This window comes from Nestor notabilis, unplaced genomic scaffold (assembly GCF_000696875.1).
Source record: "Nestor notabilis isolate BGI_N333 unplaced genomic scaffold, ASM69687v1 scaffold11452, whole genome shotgun sequence".
NCBI classification, from domain to species: domain Eukaryota; kingdom Metazoa; phylum Chordata; class Aves; order Psittaciformes; family Psittacidae; genus Nestor; species Nestor notabilis.
The window spans coordinates 19,681-38,613 of NW_009919718.1; the positions used below are offsets into that span (position 1 = coordinate 19,681).

Consider the following 18,933-nt stretch of genomic DNA (forward strand, 5'->3'; position numbering starts at 1 on the left):
GCTGAGACTGGCCCTGTAGAAACCCCCACTGTGCACATTGTGCACGATCACTTGCAGCCCAGAGGTGCGGTGTGACAGCTAAGATTAAACCTATGCATATTTGGTGCACACTCCAGTGCAGCAGTTTTCTCCTGTGCTGAATCAATAGTTTCAAAGCAAGCTCTTTGTTCCTGTAATAACCAGTACTTAACAAAACTGCCCTGCTACTTTTCAAAGCTCTGTACAAATATTTACCTGTGTTTTTGCTATCTACAGGATCTTCTAGTGAGGTGACAACAGCACCAGGCCCCTGAAGGTGCCCCTTCTCAACACTGTGCTAGTGTCTGAGATGTACCCCAGCTGTGGGTACACAAGGGCTGTGACCTTGCTGAATGGCAACGTGACACTGGACCCAGGGGTAGACTGTTCTGTATGAAGAGTGCCTGAGTCTGCTTACACAGGGGACCTAAATGACACAGTGATACCCTTAATAGAGAAGGCTAGCATCTTTTGGGAGAAAGAGTGCAAAGTAGGTTATGCGCTGAAAATCTACCTCCTATTTTATACAAGAGGATTCCTCACAGACAGTCACTAGCAATCTTTGGTTTAAGTTACATGAATTTCCACTGTTATGGTCTTCCTTCATGTTACCATAGTAATTTCCCATATACACATCAGAGAAAAACACTGATGGTGAGATGCAGTAATGACAGAACAGTCTCATAAATGAGAATTTAAAGTTGGACTGGAAAAAACTGCTGGAAGTGATACAGCAGGAAACACTCCTTTCTGGATAGCTTAATAGGTTTGTTTTCACTGACTCTCTCTCCAAGGATAAATTTCTCTCCTGCACGAGTCACTCAGCACTGCAATTTGTCATTAGGGGAAAGTGCTGCATGTAACTGAGGGGTTCTTTATTGCCTTGCTCAGGGCTGTTGAAGCCACTGGGCATGGGCATATTCTGGCACTCGTTCTGATCCTGCATGTTCACAGCACTTAGGAACAAGCAGCAAAGGTCAAACTGAGATCATAGAAGAGTCAAAGCATCCAAGTGCCCTCTTACAGAGGGGAGGGCAGAAGCTTTGGCTGGCACATAGTCAACGTCATAAGGTGGCACCTGACATTTTCACACAAGCACTTGGTCTTATTTTTTTCACAGGAAGCTTTTGTAAGAGCTTGGCAAAGTCTACTCCAGGCTCTGGAGTGACTGCTCTGATTCACAGCTCTTCTTCAAAGACTTTGCAGGAGCAATCCCATTCACTTCTCCTCCCCATCACACTAAGAGCTTTTGAAGGCTCCACAGTCAATGAGCACCCATAAAATATAATTAGCCTTTGCCAGTGCTGAATGCGTCATTCTTGAAATGACAATTTCATTGATTTATTAAAGACTTTCTCTTTCCCTGGGACCAAACAAATGGGACTGAGCATCAATGCAAGTCATTAGTTATGGCAGTGATACAAATGCCTGGGCCCCACATAGTCAACATCTGCTTTCCATGAAAGCAGAAGGGCAGAATTTACAGCTTTGCCTTTTCAGCCCTGGACAAAGCTCCAAAAAGTCAGGACCAACACACAGCCCAGGCGGTTTTGGCATCTTCCTAGAGGCACAGCCAGCCAAGCCTTAGCAACTGCTGTCTTCTTGGACACCTTCTGGCTGTCACTCGCTCTTCAAAACCCAGACCCGGTGCATTAAATTAAGGAGCATTCCACATTACCATTTTAAAGTCTCAGCTGGAAGCAGGATAACAATAGAGCCCATGGCATTGTGTTAGCCTTTCATTTGAAAACAAGAGGAGAATGATGGGCTTCCCCTAACAAATGTTATTACCTTTCCAAGATTTATCTGTTCTCTTGATATGAAAGCAGCTTAACACACAGAAGTTAGCATTAAATGAACATTTAACATTAACTCCAGATACTGCAGATAAATCATGGGGTTTATTGTTCCAGCAGGACTCCATTGTTTTGAAGGCTACGTGGGTAAAGAACTTAGAATCCATCACAAAGACAATGAGTCTCCTGCACACCACCTTCCCCACTGGTCATGTCTGAGCCTGCCACAGAGGTGAAATAAATCTGAGCTATTTTTCAGCCAGTAAGTGTGAGGAAGGCCAGAATACTGCCTGCCACAGGAAAGGGTGACCTTGCCCAGGCTAGGAAATCATGCCACAGGTGATACAAGAAGGCATTTAAATGCTGCACAAATTGTCCTTATGCAGGTGCTCCTCTTCAGGTGTATCCCAAAGCAATTTGCAGTTACCCACCACCACCAGAATACCCAACTATAAATTAGCTAACATTATAAATTAGCTATAAATTCACTAACATTAATTAAAAATCATGTGTTTCATCCTTTTACAAGACAGTTTTCCCCACATCCTCAGTGATGGAAATTTCCTGTTCTCATTTTATACAACCAGCCTCACATCTAAGCCCAGTAGTCTCTACTGGCAGATTGAAACTTAGATACACTGGATTTTTTGGGGGGAGATTTGGCACACAAAGTACAGATGCTGCCCTTCCAGAAGTTTCATCTATAATTTTTTTCCTACTCTCCCTTGGGGGGTCTGTTCTGTCCTACAGCATTTATTCAGAGATCTGGGGCACATCTTGTGCTCAAGGGCAATTACACACTGAAGCAGTTATTCCATGGCAGAGAAGAGACATCAGCATGTCTTCCATCAGAGACATGGAAAAGGGAAAAGATCGGCTTGATCTTTCTGGCCTTTCATAGAACATTGACTGATGGGAATATGGGCTTTCTATTTAAGAACAAAGGGTCTTTATCCAGTTTCAAACTATAAACTACTGCTAAAAAGCTTGTTTCTGTGATTTTTCAATGACAGAATTAAAGAAAATTGCAATTATCTGCCAGGAATGTGTGAAGATAATGATCTGAGAACCCACTCAGAGGGCGTAGAGTGTTTTGTACAGGGATGAACTTTCCTGTGCCACTCACTCATCACCATGGCATCACAAACACCACACAATTAAGTCTCTGACTCTTGGGAGGACTAGCACAGTTGAGAATCACAGTTAGAATCCCCATGCCTCGTATTCTCTTCCCAAGTCAGCTACACACCTCCCATGGGATGAAGGAAGACTCATTTGACTGTGAACCTTCATTTTGCCTTTTGCATTAGATGGACCATTCTTTGTCCATCTGGTCAGTCGAGATTGTCAGCTCTTCAGGAACACTCGTGTTGGTACAGAGTGTACAAAATGGGAGTTCAATCTTGACTCAGACTTCTAGGCATTATCTCAGTCCCTACAGAAGGGACAACATTACTAAGTGATGACATAGCAGAGGCACGGGGAATTTAACTGACTTTTCCAACCTCAACTAGGAAGCCTGGCAATAATACATCATGTAAGTTTTAAATACCAGTCCAACATCTTTGCAAACTTCTTCTGTCACTTGCACTGGAGGGACACTGGGCTTTGACCTGGTGAGTTTTAGGAAGCACACACTGGGAAGATGTGGTCCCAACACTGCTGTGAAGAGCAGCATCTGATAAGTTCCTTATGCTGCCTCCTCTCTTCAGAGAGCTGTGAAGGTTTGTTCTCATTGCCCAACACTCCAGGGAAGCTTCAGACTTTTATACACAATTCAGAACTGATTTTAAAACATTTATTTCTGAACTGATTCTGTTGCTTCCTCCTCCCTCTCTCTGGGGAACCTGAGCTGTGGGGAATCTCTGCAGTTTATAAGTACTCACCCTGCATGCATGAATATGTAGGTTAGGTACCTCCAAGCCTGAGCACGGAGCTGAGGATGGTAAAGTAATGCATTCTTCAGGTATAAGGGATGGCTGACTTGCAGCACAAATCTGTCTAATACCACTCCGTTGTAAAGAAAAAAGGCAACCTAGAAAAGCAGGGAGATTCCTGAGTTAGCAAACGCCTTCTCTCACTGAAAAGCTCTTTGTAGCTCAAAACCATAGAGAAAAAAAGTCAAATGTATGATATTTTTCTCCCATTCGACAGTTTGGCACAGCATGAAAGTTCCCTGTTTTGAGGAACCTGCAACACATTGGTATAACTCTATATGCAGCTCTCTGTAAAACTGAGTGAGGGGAACTCAGCACCCTACTGATTGGTGCCATATTATACCCTTCTCTGTGCTTGAGTGCATTACTCAGCAGCTGTGCAAAGATCTCATTTTGGCAACAGATGAGTAGGTCAGAATATTTAACCCAGTTTTTCTTATCTCCTTTTTCTCTCCATGCACAGAACAGAGGTAAACATATAGGATTTTTTTTTCTAATTCCATTATTTGAATTACCAGTTTCCCTAGAACTGTCCAGATTTTCACTCCTCAAAAAGTTTTGCTGTAGTTTCCCAAATTCTGTAGTTTCATATACAAATTGTTTCAATGACTAATAACCATCCTTGAAGACACACAGGATCACAGTCTCCACTTACACACACATACAGATAAGCCAAAATGGCCATCAGCTTTGTGCTTGTCCTTGTCCGAGTCCAAATTAGTCCCACTCCAGCAAAGCCTTTGGCAGCATGGGGTTTCCAGAGAGAGGGCATGAATGTACTTGCCTCTACAATAGTGATGGTTATCATGAACCAGGGTGGAGGGCAGCAGGTGTAGCTGTCGTAGTACCACTTGCGGTCTATCTCTCGGGGCAGGGTTTCATATGCAACGTGCCGGATGAGCCTCTGCGAGAGGCTCAGCCCCGTCTCCTCCAGCAGCGCCTTGCTGCACAGCCTCCGGTTGCCCTGCAGGATGGCTTGCCGGAAGCTGTTTGACCTTTTGTTGCTCATCTGGATAAAAAGAAAAAGAAGAAACCATGAGGATAAAGCAAGGCCTGGCACAGCCATCAGGGAGATTACTGCCAGATCCAGGCAGACAGGAGAACTACCACTGGGCTGGAGCTTTAGGAACCACATCTCAGGATGATCACAAGGTGACCTACATGGGGTGCAAGGAAAACAAGTACCAGGGTCTGCTATTAAGATGCCAATACGTGAGGTCAGGGCAGAGGATGCTGCTGATGCACCCGGCTGAGCTCTCTGGCCCATTCTCCAACCTTCCATCTGCTATCTTCACCATCGGTTATTATGATCCACATTCCTGTACCCTCCTTCCCTCAGCTCCCCCTGCTCTACCACACTTCCCTGCACTTGTCATCTCATGGGGCATAAAATCTATTGAATGTAGCAGCAGGTACAATCGCAGCATCTAACCCTTTTTGGCAGGAGTTAGCTCTGGGCAAAGAAAATTATCTCTTTGTGTAAAACAAAGCTGCATGAGCAACAGCAACAAACCAACAAACTAAACTGGTGTACACACTGTCCTACCTGCTGTAAGCTTGCAAGAGGGAAGGATTCCTTCTTTTAAAAGAGTTATCCTCAGAGGGAGCACTTTTTGGGATAGTACAGACTTTGGAGGATACAGCTGATGTGTATGTGCATTATTATCTTACATGCATAGAAGAAGCTGTCTCTTTCTGAGCATACACTTTCTTAATATGGATGCATAATTAGAGAAATGCATTTGCAAATCAGGCAGATGGGGTTTTCTGCCTTGCCTGCGGCGGGGAGGGAACAACAGGTCTGAGAGAGCTTGCTCCAAGACTGGGATAATTGCTAATTAGCCCTGATGACAAACAAACCTGCTGCATCAGTCACTGGCTGCACTGGCTGCATCCTTGGCAGGGAGGTTTACTAACTGCTAACTATGCAGAAAGACCACTGTAGGGGTGCCTTTTACAGTAAAAGGCAGCAAAGCAAACATGACAGCCTGGTCCTCCTCCTGAAAGACCTGCTAACTGATCTCAGAAACCACCAGCACCTTTAGCCTCCCAGAACCAGACAAGAGATGATGTTCAACAGTGCTGGCTTCCAATTGTCTTGGATCACGCTGATTGCGGCCAATATTCCAAAGCCAGCAAAGCCCAGAGCTTGTGCTCTCAGTGCCCAGCAGTTGGGTAATTGTTCCAAGCTGGACCAAGCTGCTTAAAACACAGTAATCATTGCAGGGAGCCACCTCTTGTTAATCACTGGAGGAAGGCAAAGGGGCATCTGAGGTGACAGCACTGTGACCCATTCTCCAAGCAGCTGCCCATCCCTCCTCAGCCTTCCCTTTGCAGCCTGTCCCTCCAACACAGAAATTCACCAACATGAGCAACATTGACACCAACTGATCTATTTCAAGTTTTTTAACACTGGGGAAAAAATCTTCTGGTGTTCTTTTTGAGTTGTTTTAGTGAGAAAAAAGGCTCACCCTAAAAGCTCTCTCCTTTCTTGGTATTTCTCCTTTGCTCTCTCTTTCCTTTGCTCATTCATAAATCATTTGTAAAAGAAAACTTCTGGCAAAAGAAACAGAAAAAGGTATAGATGAAAAAAAATAAAAATCTGTCCACAAATATCTTTCTCCCAGTTTTCTCAAGTCAGCTTCTGGTGGCTGGAATCCTGTCCCAGGATAGAGGGTCTACTGGATATCCAAATTCATCTGCTCTTAGCAAAGAGGCAAAAAAACCCTGCCTGCAAGTTAAATGCAGCAGGTTGCAAACTGCTCCAGTCTTGCAGAACATATGGAGATATCCAGATAGCCCAGCAGAGAAGGACTTGGGGGTGTTAGCTGATGAGAAGCTTAACATGCGTCAGCTTCAGTGTGCGCTTGAGCCCGGAAACCAACCGTATCCTGGGCTGCATCAAAAGGAGCGTGACCAGCAGGACGAAGGAGGTGATCCTGCCCCTCTGCTCTGCTCCTGTGAGACCTCATGTGGAGTATTGTGTACAGTTCTGGTGTTCTCAACATAAGAAGGACATAGAGCTGTTGGAGCAAGTCTAGAAGAGGCCACAAGGATGATCAGGGGCTGGTGCACCTCCTGTATGAAGACAGGCTGAGAAAGATAGGAGGTAATGTGTGTGAGGTGAGACAGAGGATTAAGTCACTACTGTTGCTGTCACCAACTTTTGATCAGAAGACTGTTTAGTTCCTCAGACTACCTCTGGAAAACTCAGATCTTCCCAAATAGAGTCTCTCATGTATGGTCACAGTTTTCTGACTTGATTTCAGAATTTCATAATATTGGCATTTATGAGCCAAGTGTTTAATCATCAGCTGAAATAACACAGGGCCCATTGTTGGCCTGCACATTATTGCAGCTCCAGAAGCTCAGGGCAGCCCATCCCACTTCTCTTCATGCATTTGATCTGGGACCTCTTTAGTGAGCATGATACTAAAGTTTCATGCAGATGGGGTGTAGCAAACAGTATGTGGAGAGCCACGGCAGCAGTGGGGAATAATGCATTCCCTTAGTCCTTCGTGCCTTCAAAAAGTTAGCATGCAGAAAGAAATTCCCCTCGTAAAAGAGCTAAGCTGACATGAGTGGTAACCATGTGGTGCTACCTCTGCCCTTTGGGATTACCACACCAAAACAAAACAAGGTTTAGTGCTACAGCTCTCCTCTAAAGATGGGTTTGATACATCTGCCAGGAAGGAAAAGTTTTTCCTACTTTGATTATTTGAACCTGAAAATGTCAAACTTTAGGATAAGAGTCCTTACCATCTAGTGTGGGACTGCGCCAGACTCTGGTGAAGTACAAAGCCCTGCTTTTGCTGAGCATAGATGCCACTCCAGAACTAGTCTCAGATTATCTGCAATTTACAATGGAAACTGCCCATTCCCACTGGCAAACCCATTTCTCTGTGTTTCTTGGCCATCTGTACTACTGTTGCTGCCTCAGATAATCGATAGCCAAGTAAGTCATGTAGCATTTCCCCATCCCTAGTTTCATGGCTTGTGTGGGGCACATCATTACCCTTTTTATGGTTTTTATTCAGCCTCACTTAGGAGGTTTTGAAAAACATGGATTTCTGCCCATCACATACTGGCATCTTTGTGGCTGCTCTATGGCTATTTTTAAACACATACAACACTGTGACAGGCAATACATTCAGCTCTCCAGCTCTGATCCTCCAAGACACAGAACACTAAATCAGAAGTTAGCACAAGCTTTTTAAAAGCTTCTGTCAGCTCCAGTTTTATAACCCACTTTGCTTACAAATGCAGCCTCTCCAATCAATTTTGCTTTCAAGATTCACATTTATTTCCTTCCCTCACTCCGCACTTCTACAAAATGCTAATGTGGGTAAAGACAGTTCCTCACAATATGCATAACTCAGCATCAAGTTCATCTGCAACAGATGTTCACATCCTCTGAGCCAACCTGGTGGCACTTTCCCAAATGTCACCAAATGGGAAAACAAAAGGCAAATACCACCATCCTGTTTTGTTCTGACTAAGCAGTGGTTTACTGCGGGGATTCAAGAGGCAGGAGAGACCAAATGAATTATGATGGTTGTTGCAGGGGTTTTCCCTGCTCAAGGTTTTGTCTGGACTCCTGTTACATGTGCCAGGCTTAGACCCTCCAGCACTTCCATAAGAAAAGGTAAAACACATTCAGATTTCAAGGTTAACTGCAAGAACGCTCCTTGCAGGACAAGATTAACATTGTGGTTCAAATAACATTGTGTCAAGCACAGCAAGTTTGAAACTTCGAACCCCCCAACACGCATTTCCATTTTCCGTTGGTGCTGAGGATTCTGCACCTGAAATGAACCCAGATTTAATCTTCTGAAGCCTTTTTTTAAATGCCTTATTAACATTTCCCACTCACGTGTGTATTTTAGATACACAGACAATCAAAATAACCATGTCAGTTGACATCATGCTTCTCAAGTTTCATCTGTACTTGACTGAACACAGCTGAGGAATTGTGGTTAAGGATGGGATTTTTTATGCCAACTTCCTCTTTCAGTGGCATAAAGATTATTTGCCACACTAGTTCACTTGGAAGAAAGTTCTGCTGCTGCTACATGTAGCCAGTATCTAATGGACTCAGATCAATGTACAAGCTGAACACACAGCTCTTGCATCCCAGTTATCAGTTCCAAGATGCTCACCTGACCCTCTGACAGCTCCCCCCTTCCCCCCACCCCGGAGATACATGTGGCTCTTGGAACACCAAAAATCACCAGTTTCCCTCAAAATGGGAAGGGAACAACACGAAGGCAGTGTAAGGCACAGTGTAAGGCACATTTATCAGCAGGGGTATGCAGCTCCTAGAAATGCTCCCTGGAGTAAGAACTTTGCACCTCAATACAGTTTAATACACTGAGAGGCAAGAGATGGTTAAGAACACAATCATATGGCCACATCACCTCTTGAGAAAACCTCCTCCTTACTTACAGTAGCATAATATTAGATCAAATATTGCAGTAAGAGTTTTCCAAGCCCTTTTAAATTAAATATTTATTATTATACCTCTGAATAAAGGCCAGGAAGAGAGCTCAGGACACCAGTTCCACTTTCAGCTGAGACAATGATTCAGGGACAGAGGAAGCACTTAAAGGGGTGTCCCACTGGAAATTGAAGGACATCCCAGAGAACCCTAGATGGGACCCCTCTTGATGTTTGGCAGAGGATCTGCCCTGGTGCAACAATACAGCTAATGGGAAGTACACAGGGGGAAAAAGAGAGCTACAAAGCCTGCAGCTTTGCCTGCAAAGACCTTTCCAGATTAGCAACAGTGAGAAGAAAACTACAACCACCAGACAAAACCACTAGAACTGAACTGAGGTTCTGGGTTATTCTGCAATAGCCTTTGAAGCTTTAAACACTCACTAGAAAGTGAAGAAGGATTTAACAGGAAGAGGAGATATTCTTTTTGGCAAACTTTTGTCTTGCCTGGGGATTTCAAGGATTGGAGATTTCAGCTTTATTGCTTATCTTCCCAGTGGCTCAGGTAATAACGAATGATATCCAGTTCCTGCAAAGCCTTGTTCACCTCAGTGTCCTGTCAGCTGGTGCAGTAAAGGACATGCAAAGACACTGCAAGCAGAATTTATAGCTTCTTTATGGCTGTGTTACAAAGTACTTCTAAGTACCATTAAAAAAATATTAAGCAAACCATGGTTTAAAGGACTCCCCTTCCCCCCCCCGAATACCGTATGTGACTTCTTAAAGCTCACCTTCACGAAGAGAACAGAGCCCTCCTGGTGCTGCCACATACACACTCACAAAGCCAAAAGATAAAACTCAATGTCTTCTCTTTTAAAAAGTTCTCCCTTTCCCCAGCTACAGCTCTTCCTTCATTGCTCCCCTCAGGTCAGCTCAAGCCCAGCTGGAGGAAGTATTCCAAGTGAAAGTGTTACCATTGCAAGCACTGAAGCAAAGGCAGGAGTTACCTTTCAAAGCAGAGAGTATACCCATGAAATACCTACAGGCACACAGTGTCCTCACAAGGGACAGAACCAAGCCTTGCTTTTATCGCTGAAGTGGCTAACAAGAACAAATGGCCTCCAGCCATGCAGTATTGAAGGATGTCTTAAGACAGCATGGATTTTGCTTTAGTCTCAGTATAAGCTGTGATTCACTCTTCTAGCAAAAGCTGCTCTATTAAACACGAGATTCTGTAAAACTTTTCCTTGTCCAGAGAAAGTTCCTTACCTGATTATTACATCAAGAGAATATAAGATGCTGAACTGACTCTACATTGCCCCTCTGTCAAGCAAAGTAACATCTTAGAAGCTCCATTGCACCCCCTTACCTCTACTCACATGTCTGAAGAGCAACACATCAAGAGGGTGAGGAGGTAGTAAAGCCATGATCCAGCTTGTCCAAAGCAACAATCCACGTTCTCAGACAGAGAATACAAGGAAGGTTTAGCCAGAGAATAGGAAACCGAGACCCTCCAGGGATCACTGGTCTGCTCTTCAGCTCTGTTATAGTTCACAGGTTATCATGTGAAACAGTCCAGGACTGCCAGCAGCAAGTGCTGTTCAGCAAGGATCCCAGCAAATATATCTCGACTATATCACTGCCTGGCTTGTCTCCTCTCTAAAAGCAGCAAAGTCAGTTAAACAGCTTTGTTCATTATCTCCTCCTGTGGCCTATGCTGTTCACAGCCAGAATTTCCACTGTGCATTTTTAGCATGTCTCTTCACACTCAGAGGAGCAACCAGACAACAGACATGCACAAGATGTCTCCACTTGTACAGGAAACACTTGTTATTCTGCACCATCTCAGCATCTGAAACTGCTTTCTGCCATTCTTACAAGCCCCAGTGTACAAACAGAAATGGATATGATTGCAGCATTGTGTTTTACAACTGCGTGCAAGGAACCTCATACATATCTGATTTTTTTCCAGCCCTTTCTGTTTGCAGATGACACCAGAAGTCTTCAGCTTCCCTGAATTTATTCATTACTTTAATTACTTACTGAGTGATTTCTAGGATCTACTCTCAACCTGTGCAACTTTCAATTTCAGAAATGTAAATTGCTTTGCTGAGAACAGGCATATGTTTTGTGTAGGTCTCCTTATTAAGGTGAGAAATCCTAGAATTGTATTTCTGGTGCATCTAGAAGGTTACCACATACTTTGGACATCAGAGGATAATGTGGCTTTGCTCAACAGAAGTCTTTCAGTTTAGTTAAGGGATCACAGTGTTTGAGAGAGCAGAGAGCGTTCTTGGTGCTTGAGATGATGTTGGAGTACATGGGTGTGAGCATTTTCCACTTCCTTCTCTGGGACATGCAATAACCTGGAGGAAACAAAGTATTAACACTGTTGCTCTGGGAAGTTTAGGGCCTGTAGTGCCTTCTGGAAATAATAATTTCGTAGAGTTACAGCTGCTTCTGTGGTCACAAATAGCATCTCTCAACATCAGACTCGCTAGTAAGCAGCCAAGCACCCTGCTGAAGAAACAGCATCACATTCTGTCACAGTTCCAGGGAACCCAGCAAAGACCAAGGGTTCTACAAGGCTGAAAAAAGAGCAGACCCTCCCTGCTCAATTTTTAATCAACATTAACAAAGCTGCAAGAAAAAAAGAAAAAGAGAGAGAACAGCATATCCCAGGAACCGACCATTGAATACAGACTTCTCCTGATGCCTAGTGGTTAAACCCTACTGTGGGCTGGGTTCTGCGAGTTGGAGCACACTTGTACTGGTTTTGGCTGGGATGGAGTTAATTTGTTTCATAGTAGCTTGAGCAGACAGCTCACCAGCTCCTTCCATCCCCATGCTTGGAAAGAAACCAAAAGAGCTGCTTGTGAGACACACAGAGGAGTCTGTTTCCTTCCACACCTCTGCTCTGACAGCTGCACTGTAACGCATCTTTGAAAGCCAGCCCCACTCCCACCTCAAGGCCTCTCCAGTGACCAGAGCTTTATTAATGTCATTTTACCTCTTGTTCAAAGTTTCAGTACCTTAAACACATTTGGGAGGCCATGGGATTCTCTGATCATGTCAGAGTACTTGTTCATGAATATTGATGGAGAAAAGGAAAACACACACACATAGAGCCATGCTTGTAAAACCTCTGTGGATTCCATAATAGGTCAGCCTTTCCCTTCCCCGCAATCCAGCACCATCATTTTTGGGAGCAGATCAATTCTTGCTAAGCTTCTGAAACAGACAATTTAATCTGAGCAAAAAGCAGAGATGGCTGATGATCATCAAGCACAAGCATGCACTTAAACACCACCACACATAGCTTCAGGACTGACAATTATAAAGTGAAGGAAATCACTAATTTCACAGTCATTCTGTGTCAACTGTTCTGTTTCTTTCCATCAGGAAGTTCAAAAGGCAGATTTGGGAGCAGGAAACTAGGGAAAAGAGAAGGAGCCCTAGAAAGTTTGGATGATGGAAATCAATAGCAACCAGAGGAGGAATCAGGAGATGCCATTTGTAAGTAGTTTAATGTTCTGGCATTTGCATTGCCTATTGATCAGAAAGTGCAAAAATATGCAGATGAGGATAGAGGGACAGAAAAATCAATGGCTTCTTTACAGGAGTCATTCAGTAGTAGTGAAGGAAATTTGCCATTTTGCAGAAAACACATCAGGTGGGTGTGAGCTGGCACCATCCCCTATTCCCCAAAGGAGGAGGATGCCCAAACCTTCCACCTCCCACCTGTCTCTCTGCAGCTTGTGCTGTTCCCCAGCTCATGGTGCAATGATACAGGAGAGGAAAAAGCCCAGGTCTGTTCCTGAGCCTGTTGCCAACACGTTGGCTGGCCCTAGGCCATCATTTCTGTAAGAGAAATTAGATGATACCTCTTCCTGCTAGCTAAGTGTTGTGCAGCTCAATTAGTGAATGCTGGCATGGTACTTTGAATATACCAAACTGTAGAACAAGCAACTGTTACTATAAATACATTGACCACACTGTTTATTAAGCTGAAGCTGAGGGAAACCTCACAGTAGTTGTGATCTGCTTAACAGTGGTTACATCTGTTTTACTGAGTACCTAAACACATGCAAGAGGCTAACAAGACAGCTTGATTAGATACAGTAGATCTATGCCATTGCATCACAGTAATTTCACCTTCACACTGCCCATGGCCTGAGTGAGGTTGTGACCTGGATCCTTGACAGCAGTGCCGTTATCACACTTTTCTGATTCATGTGAAGACAGGACATATGGAGGACACTTTCTTTCTAAACCAAAACCACATGTGTGAGTGACCATGATAAATGGAAGGACCAAATCCCCATGTTGGCTGCAAGAACACAGAGATGCAAATAATTATACCCTGCATCAAGAACACATCCAGCTTTCCAGTGAAACCGTGGAGACGTCACTGACTTTGTCACCCAGGTTTCTTTTACTGCTGCACTAAATCTGCTGGGACTCAGGTGTGGAATGACAGAGCAAGAACAGGGCAAAGCCCCTGGAATGCCCACTATTCAAGATACCTGTCTTGCAAACGATATTTCTAGGCCACCCTGGGCATCTAACATGTCTACATCCGTGTTGACTCGTCAAACTGCCTTGACAAGAAACAGAGAGATCCCTTCACTAATTGACTCATTAGCAGAGATAGAGGCATCAGCTCATGACTCACGCAGTCTGAGACATCTCACCTGGGATAAAATGAACCTGACCCAGAAACACTTTATTCCTGTTGCTGTTGATGCCTACAGCAGTGCAGTATGACTCCACCCAACAAGTCAACACAAAGTTATCTATATATTTTTGTCTGGAAGTGGTGAAATCTCTAGATAACACAGGAGACATCCAGACTGACAGACCTCTGCTTGCAAACAAATGACTGGTATTAGAGAGCAAAAGCCTCTAAACTAGCAGCAGCCATTGCTTCATGCTGGTCTTAAAACAGCTCCCACAGTTTCTTCCCATGCAAACTTGTTTCCCTGGAAAACTTGGCAGTAACTCCACTTTTGGCTTGAGAGCTCAGTCACCACTGAATGCTTCAGCAAACCCATGCAGAGTGTGATGCAGGGACATGGCAAACACTAGTGCCGATAGAAGGAGAAAGGGAGAGAGGGTGGGAGGGAGACTGGGAGTGAGACAGGGAGACTGTCCCTCATCAGCCAATGCTTTAAGCAGAACCAAGGTCTGACAGGCCCTGCCAGCCAGAGCACTCACCAGGTTGACGAAGTCCTGGTAGCAGATCCTCCCCTCAGAGTTGCTGTCTGCCAGAGCCAGCAGGACCTCCAGCTTGTGGGGGTCCAGCTCCGAGCCGTGCCTCTGGAGAAGGGAGCGGAACTTCTCAGTGCTGATGTAGCCAGTGTTGTCGGGATCAAACTGGGACAGGAAGGGAAAGTGCCAGAATTAACCATTCCACATTAGACACAACTCTGCCCTCCTATGCATTCATCACCTGCTGCAGACACACAGGGACCCAGGGGCTGCTCTAGGTTTTGGTGACACATTTCCCTGTAATCGTCTCGTCTCCAGCTTCCTTTCACTGCCCAAAGCACCCTGCTGTGGAGAGGGGTGAACCAGGCATCATGATCCATGTCATCATTCCATCTCCACCCAAGCTTCAGCTAAGTCAGCTACCTTCAACTTTCTTCCCTCTGCGTCATCATTTCTCTTGGCTGTTTTTCATATCCCTACCTGGGCTATCAAGCAAACCAGAGATGTGGTCTGTGAGATAAAATGTGCTGAAAACAGTTTTACTCCTGTAATTCCTAACACAGTTGTAATAGAGGAATACACCATCCTTCCACAAGCCCTTTCTGTGCTCAGTGTTTCTGACAGTCACCTTTCCAGATGCCTTCAAATTGCTACGTGCTTTCACTGCTGAAGAGCTCTCTATCTTAAGATGGATTGGAAAGAAAGTATTTGGACAGGGAACAAACCAGATGAACATCACATCAAATCAGAATTGACAAGGCAGCAATATGCCATTTTCAGAACATAAACCAGAGTCATTAAAAGGAAAGTCCCAGGTGACATTTGGAGGGAATCCCACTCTGACCAATAACATCAACTTTTCCCCCTCAGACTAAGTGGTTAATCTAAAAAATGCCACTGACCAAAAAGAGACAGCTTTGCAAGGCTGCTCTAACTCACAACTGCTTCCAGCAGCCTCTGTCCACCACTGAGCTCCCACAGGGCACTCTGTGAGGGGCTGCCAGCTCGGAGGTGGGCACAGCCCCAGACCGAGCCGCTCGGAGGTGGCCACAGCCCCGGCCCGAGCCAAGCTAGTGCTGGCACCAGGCCGAGCACATTGCTTTTGTGCTTTGAAAACCAGCAGAGGAAGCTGCCAGACCAGCCCTAACTGGATGTGGTGCAGTCTGTTCTTTGCCAGCTCTCTGTTGCTGGGAGATTTGCCTTTGATTTCCCAAACTTGGCTGTGAGGACCCTGGTGCTCACTGGACTTCTTTTGTAGATAATGATATCAAGCTTGTTGGCTGGTTTGAATGGCTGTCAGGGGACAGGGTGGTCAGGAGGGAGTCTTTTCATGGAAACATTTGGGACATAAAAGGCCTTGGCAGCACCAAAGAGGTCCTGGCAGTCCTCGTTCTTCCCTAATGGAGAAAAAAAGCCGAACAGGCGCCGGGCTTTCGATCAGATGCAGTGGAGTAAAGGCTGCCTTGGCAAGAGAGGAGGTGAGAAGGGGGGTGTGGCAGAGGCTGCAGCCTGCCAGCAGCAGGGCTGGCACTGCTCTGCTATTAAACAGACCAGCCTCAGGCACGGGCAGCTTGTTTGGAGAATGCAGTGCCCACGTGTGAGGATCTGGCTCTGGCTCCTTCCAGCCCGAGCACCTTTGTCCTGCTGCTCCTGGGGACTCTGCCACCGCTGGCTGCTTTGTTGAGGAGAAGCTGTCTAAGCTGAAAGGAGGAGGTCCCAGCCCCTGGCTGGAGCAGAGCTGCTCTGCTGTTCTGTCCAAGCAGCAGCACCTCGGTGAAGAAGCTGCTGGGGCAATTGGATTACACAAAACAAGATAAACCAAGGGACCTGTGGACAGTCAGAGTTGGGCACTCACCCCCACCCTCTGCCAAGGGTTGTTCTGTCCTTGAGAGGTGGCCTGGATCTACCTTCTTGACAGCTGGCACTCTGAGCCAAAGGTGGATTTCATCAGCTCTTTACTGTTAAACAAGGGCTTAATATTAATCCCTGGAGAAGTTTAGCTCCCCTACTCCAGCCCACTCTAGAGTTAACAGATCACATTCTAAAACCAACCCCCAAATCTGGGCTTCTACACTCAGGCTCAGCTCTGATGCTTTTTTGGCTCTTGCTGGGAGTCCCAAGCCAGCCTGAGTTTGAAGTTTTGTAGTGCTCAATCCCAGAGGCCCAGATACCCAGGAAATAAAGTATTATTAGCATAATACCTGAGATGACCTTTCTTAAGGGGAATTTGCAGAAGCTGGGAGATGAGTCATTCAGTGAAGGGATCCAACACCTGCAGTCCCATAGGTACTGCTGTGTTCACCCTTGTTTCCCTGAAAACAGTTGACCTAACCAGCATCTTACTTAACCGCACCACTTTAACTATATCTTGACATTTAAGAGGTTAGAACCTACCTTGTCTAGGACAAAACCATTTGCTCCTTGAAGGCTTAAATGCCTCCCTACTTTGAGGACCAGGTTCAGTGACTGAAGTGTGGGATTCTCCCCATGTTGTGTGCTCAATGTTTGACTTTGTAGGAAAGACCAACAGCCACAGCCACGGGGAAGTTGGCTATTCCTTATTCCTTCAAAGCGTGGAAGAGACAGAGCTGAAGTACACAGGCTCCCAAAGCACAAAAGAGCTGCTGAGATCACAAACCACTTTTCTAGACTTTGTTCTGCTTTAAAGCATTCCAAAAAGAAACATTTTGTAACCAAGAACAAAAATTACGCAACCAGCTTCAAACCAGCTCACAAGGACACACTGACTCCAGACTCACCAGTGCCAGAGCTGATCCAATCCCATCGTTCAAGACTGTACTGTCCATACCTGCTGCTGGCTTTCCAAATGGACAGAGATCTGAAGCCTGTCTGGTGGCTACAAATGAGCTTCTGCTCCAAGGATGCTTCTTTCTCACACCAATAGGCACCAGCATTCCTCCTGCAGCTCACTGCCTTGCTGCTTGTCCCTCCAAAAATCAAAGCAGTGGCAGAAGGTAGCTAGCATTTTCAGAACTGTAAACAGGCCAGGGAACCTGTTCTCTTCTTTCATGTTACCATGTACAATTTGGGGTTTGGCACTAAGTTAAAGATACTAATTAGAAATGGGTTTGAATTAAAACAGTGGATCTTAACAGCATGAAAGAGTAAAAGAACAACGAACAAGCAACTTCTGAACTAAAAAGTTCCACCTCGGAGCAGGACTAGAGCACTGCTTCCACAACCTGAGCAGAATGTTTTACCTTAAACCCCAGCTGTGTGGGAGTTCTCTTATTTATGTTTAATTTTCAGGTCACTGCAACACTCAAAATTCACACCAACACCCCCAACTGCCTCACACCTTGCTTCTGACATCAGAGCTAGCCATAAAAAAATCCAGGGGTTGAGCTGGTCCTGTAGAACACGTGTCCCCACACATGGCAAAACCAACAGGCAACGGTGCACTCAAAACACGTGGGTCCCTCAATTACAGAAGAGACAACTGACCTTTGCTAGATGCTTCATGTATTTATCCATGGCGATCTCCCTGAGGGTCAGTTGTCCCACAGACCCAGCCGAGCAGCTCTGTGTCACTGTGAGGCCAGAGGCTGACTGGCAGCCAGCAGCATGGCTGTGCTGAGCCTCACAGCCCCCCAGGCAGAGCCTCCCAGCAGCTAAGTCAGCACAGTGCTTTCCTTCAGCACAGTGCTTTCAGGCAATATGAACAGTTCTGCCTCTACCCATCTACTTGGGCTGACAAGCCCAACACAAGGGGTACAGGGATGAAGAAGGCCATTTGCCCCCCCCCCAGCTCCCAAGACAATAGGACACTAACGGCAATTTCATGCAAGGTTTCCTCTGCATTTCAATGACAATCATCCTTAACTCCCCTGATCCTCAGTTAGGCTCTTCAGCAAAAATGTAAATATGCTAATGACCATAGCAGCCATCTGACCCAGCATCTTAATTCCCTGTCCCAAATCCAGCTATTCTTGCCTATGTCTTCCTTATTTTAGAGCAGACACACCATAAACTGAAGGCCTCATAGTAAAACTACAGGACAAAAATAAGGGCAGGGGAGGCCTGCAAGCTCTGATAGAAATAGGAAATCTGGTTGAGAAAAGAAAATCTCAAATACTTCCTTCTCTTTAATTAAAGACACATCAGCCACGGCTGAGTGAGCAAGTAGGGTGGAGGCTGGAGCTGCAGACAGACAATAGGTGTCTTGGGAAAACACAGACATCTCACACAGTGCAGCCAGCTGCTCCTCTCCCCCGTGGCAAACAGCCCTCGGGGGCACCAGAGCAGCTGAACTGGGCACAACATGAGCATCCTTGGCTGCCTTGAGAATTGCAGATGTTGCACGAACAGAGAATTTGCTACCACCCGTGGTTTCCTCATTGAGGAGCTTTGTCTTGGCACCACCCAAGCCATAACTTGTCTCTGCAATGGGCAAGGCTCCAAGCACCTTCATCTAATTTGGAAGTTGGCTTTGAGATGGATCGGTCCCTTGAAATCCCAGTCATCTATGGTCCATGAGTATCTTCATTTCTGGGAGAGCCTGGTCTGGCAGTCAG

General features: G+C 45.4%; 1 protein-coding gene across 1 annotated transcript in view; it reads right to left on the reverse strand.

Annotated features, from left to right (window-relative positions):
• RHBDL3 (rhomboid, veinlet-like 3 (Drosophila)) overlaps positions 1-17,893 on the reverse strand; it is a 24,381-nt gene extending 6,488 nt beyond the window's left edge. The window contains exons 1-4 of the mRNA XM_010010354.1: positions 17,864-17,893; positions 14,405-14,563; positions 4,536-4,760; positions 3,701-3,849 (exon numbers count right to left, since the gene is read on the reverse strand). Of these exons, the coding sequence (XP_010008656.1) occupies positions 3,701-3,849; positions 4,536-4,760; positions 14,405-14,563; positions 17,864-17,893 (563 nt within the window). The remainder of the gene's footprint in view (positions 1-3,700; positions 3,850-4,535; positions 4,761-14,404; positions 14,564-17,863) is intronic.
• Between the last annotated feature and the right edge of the window lie 1,040 nt (positions 17,894-18,933).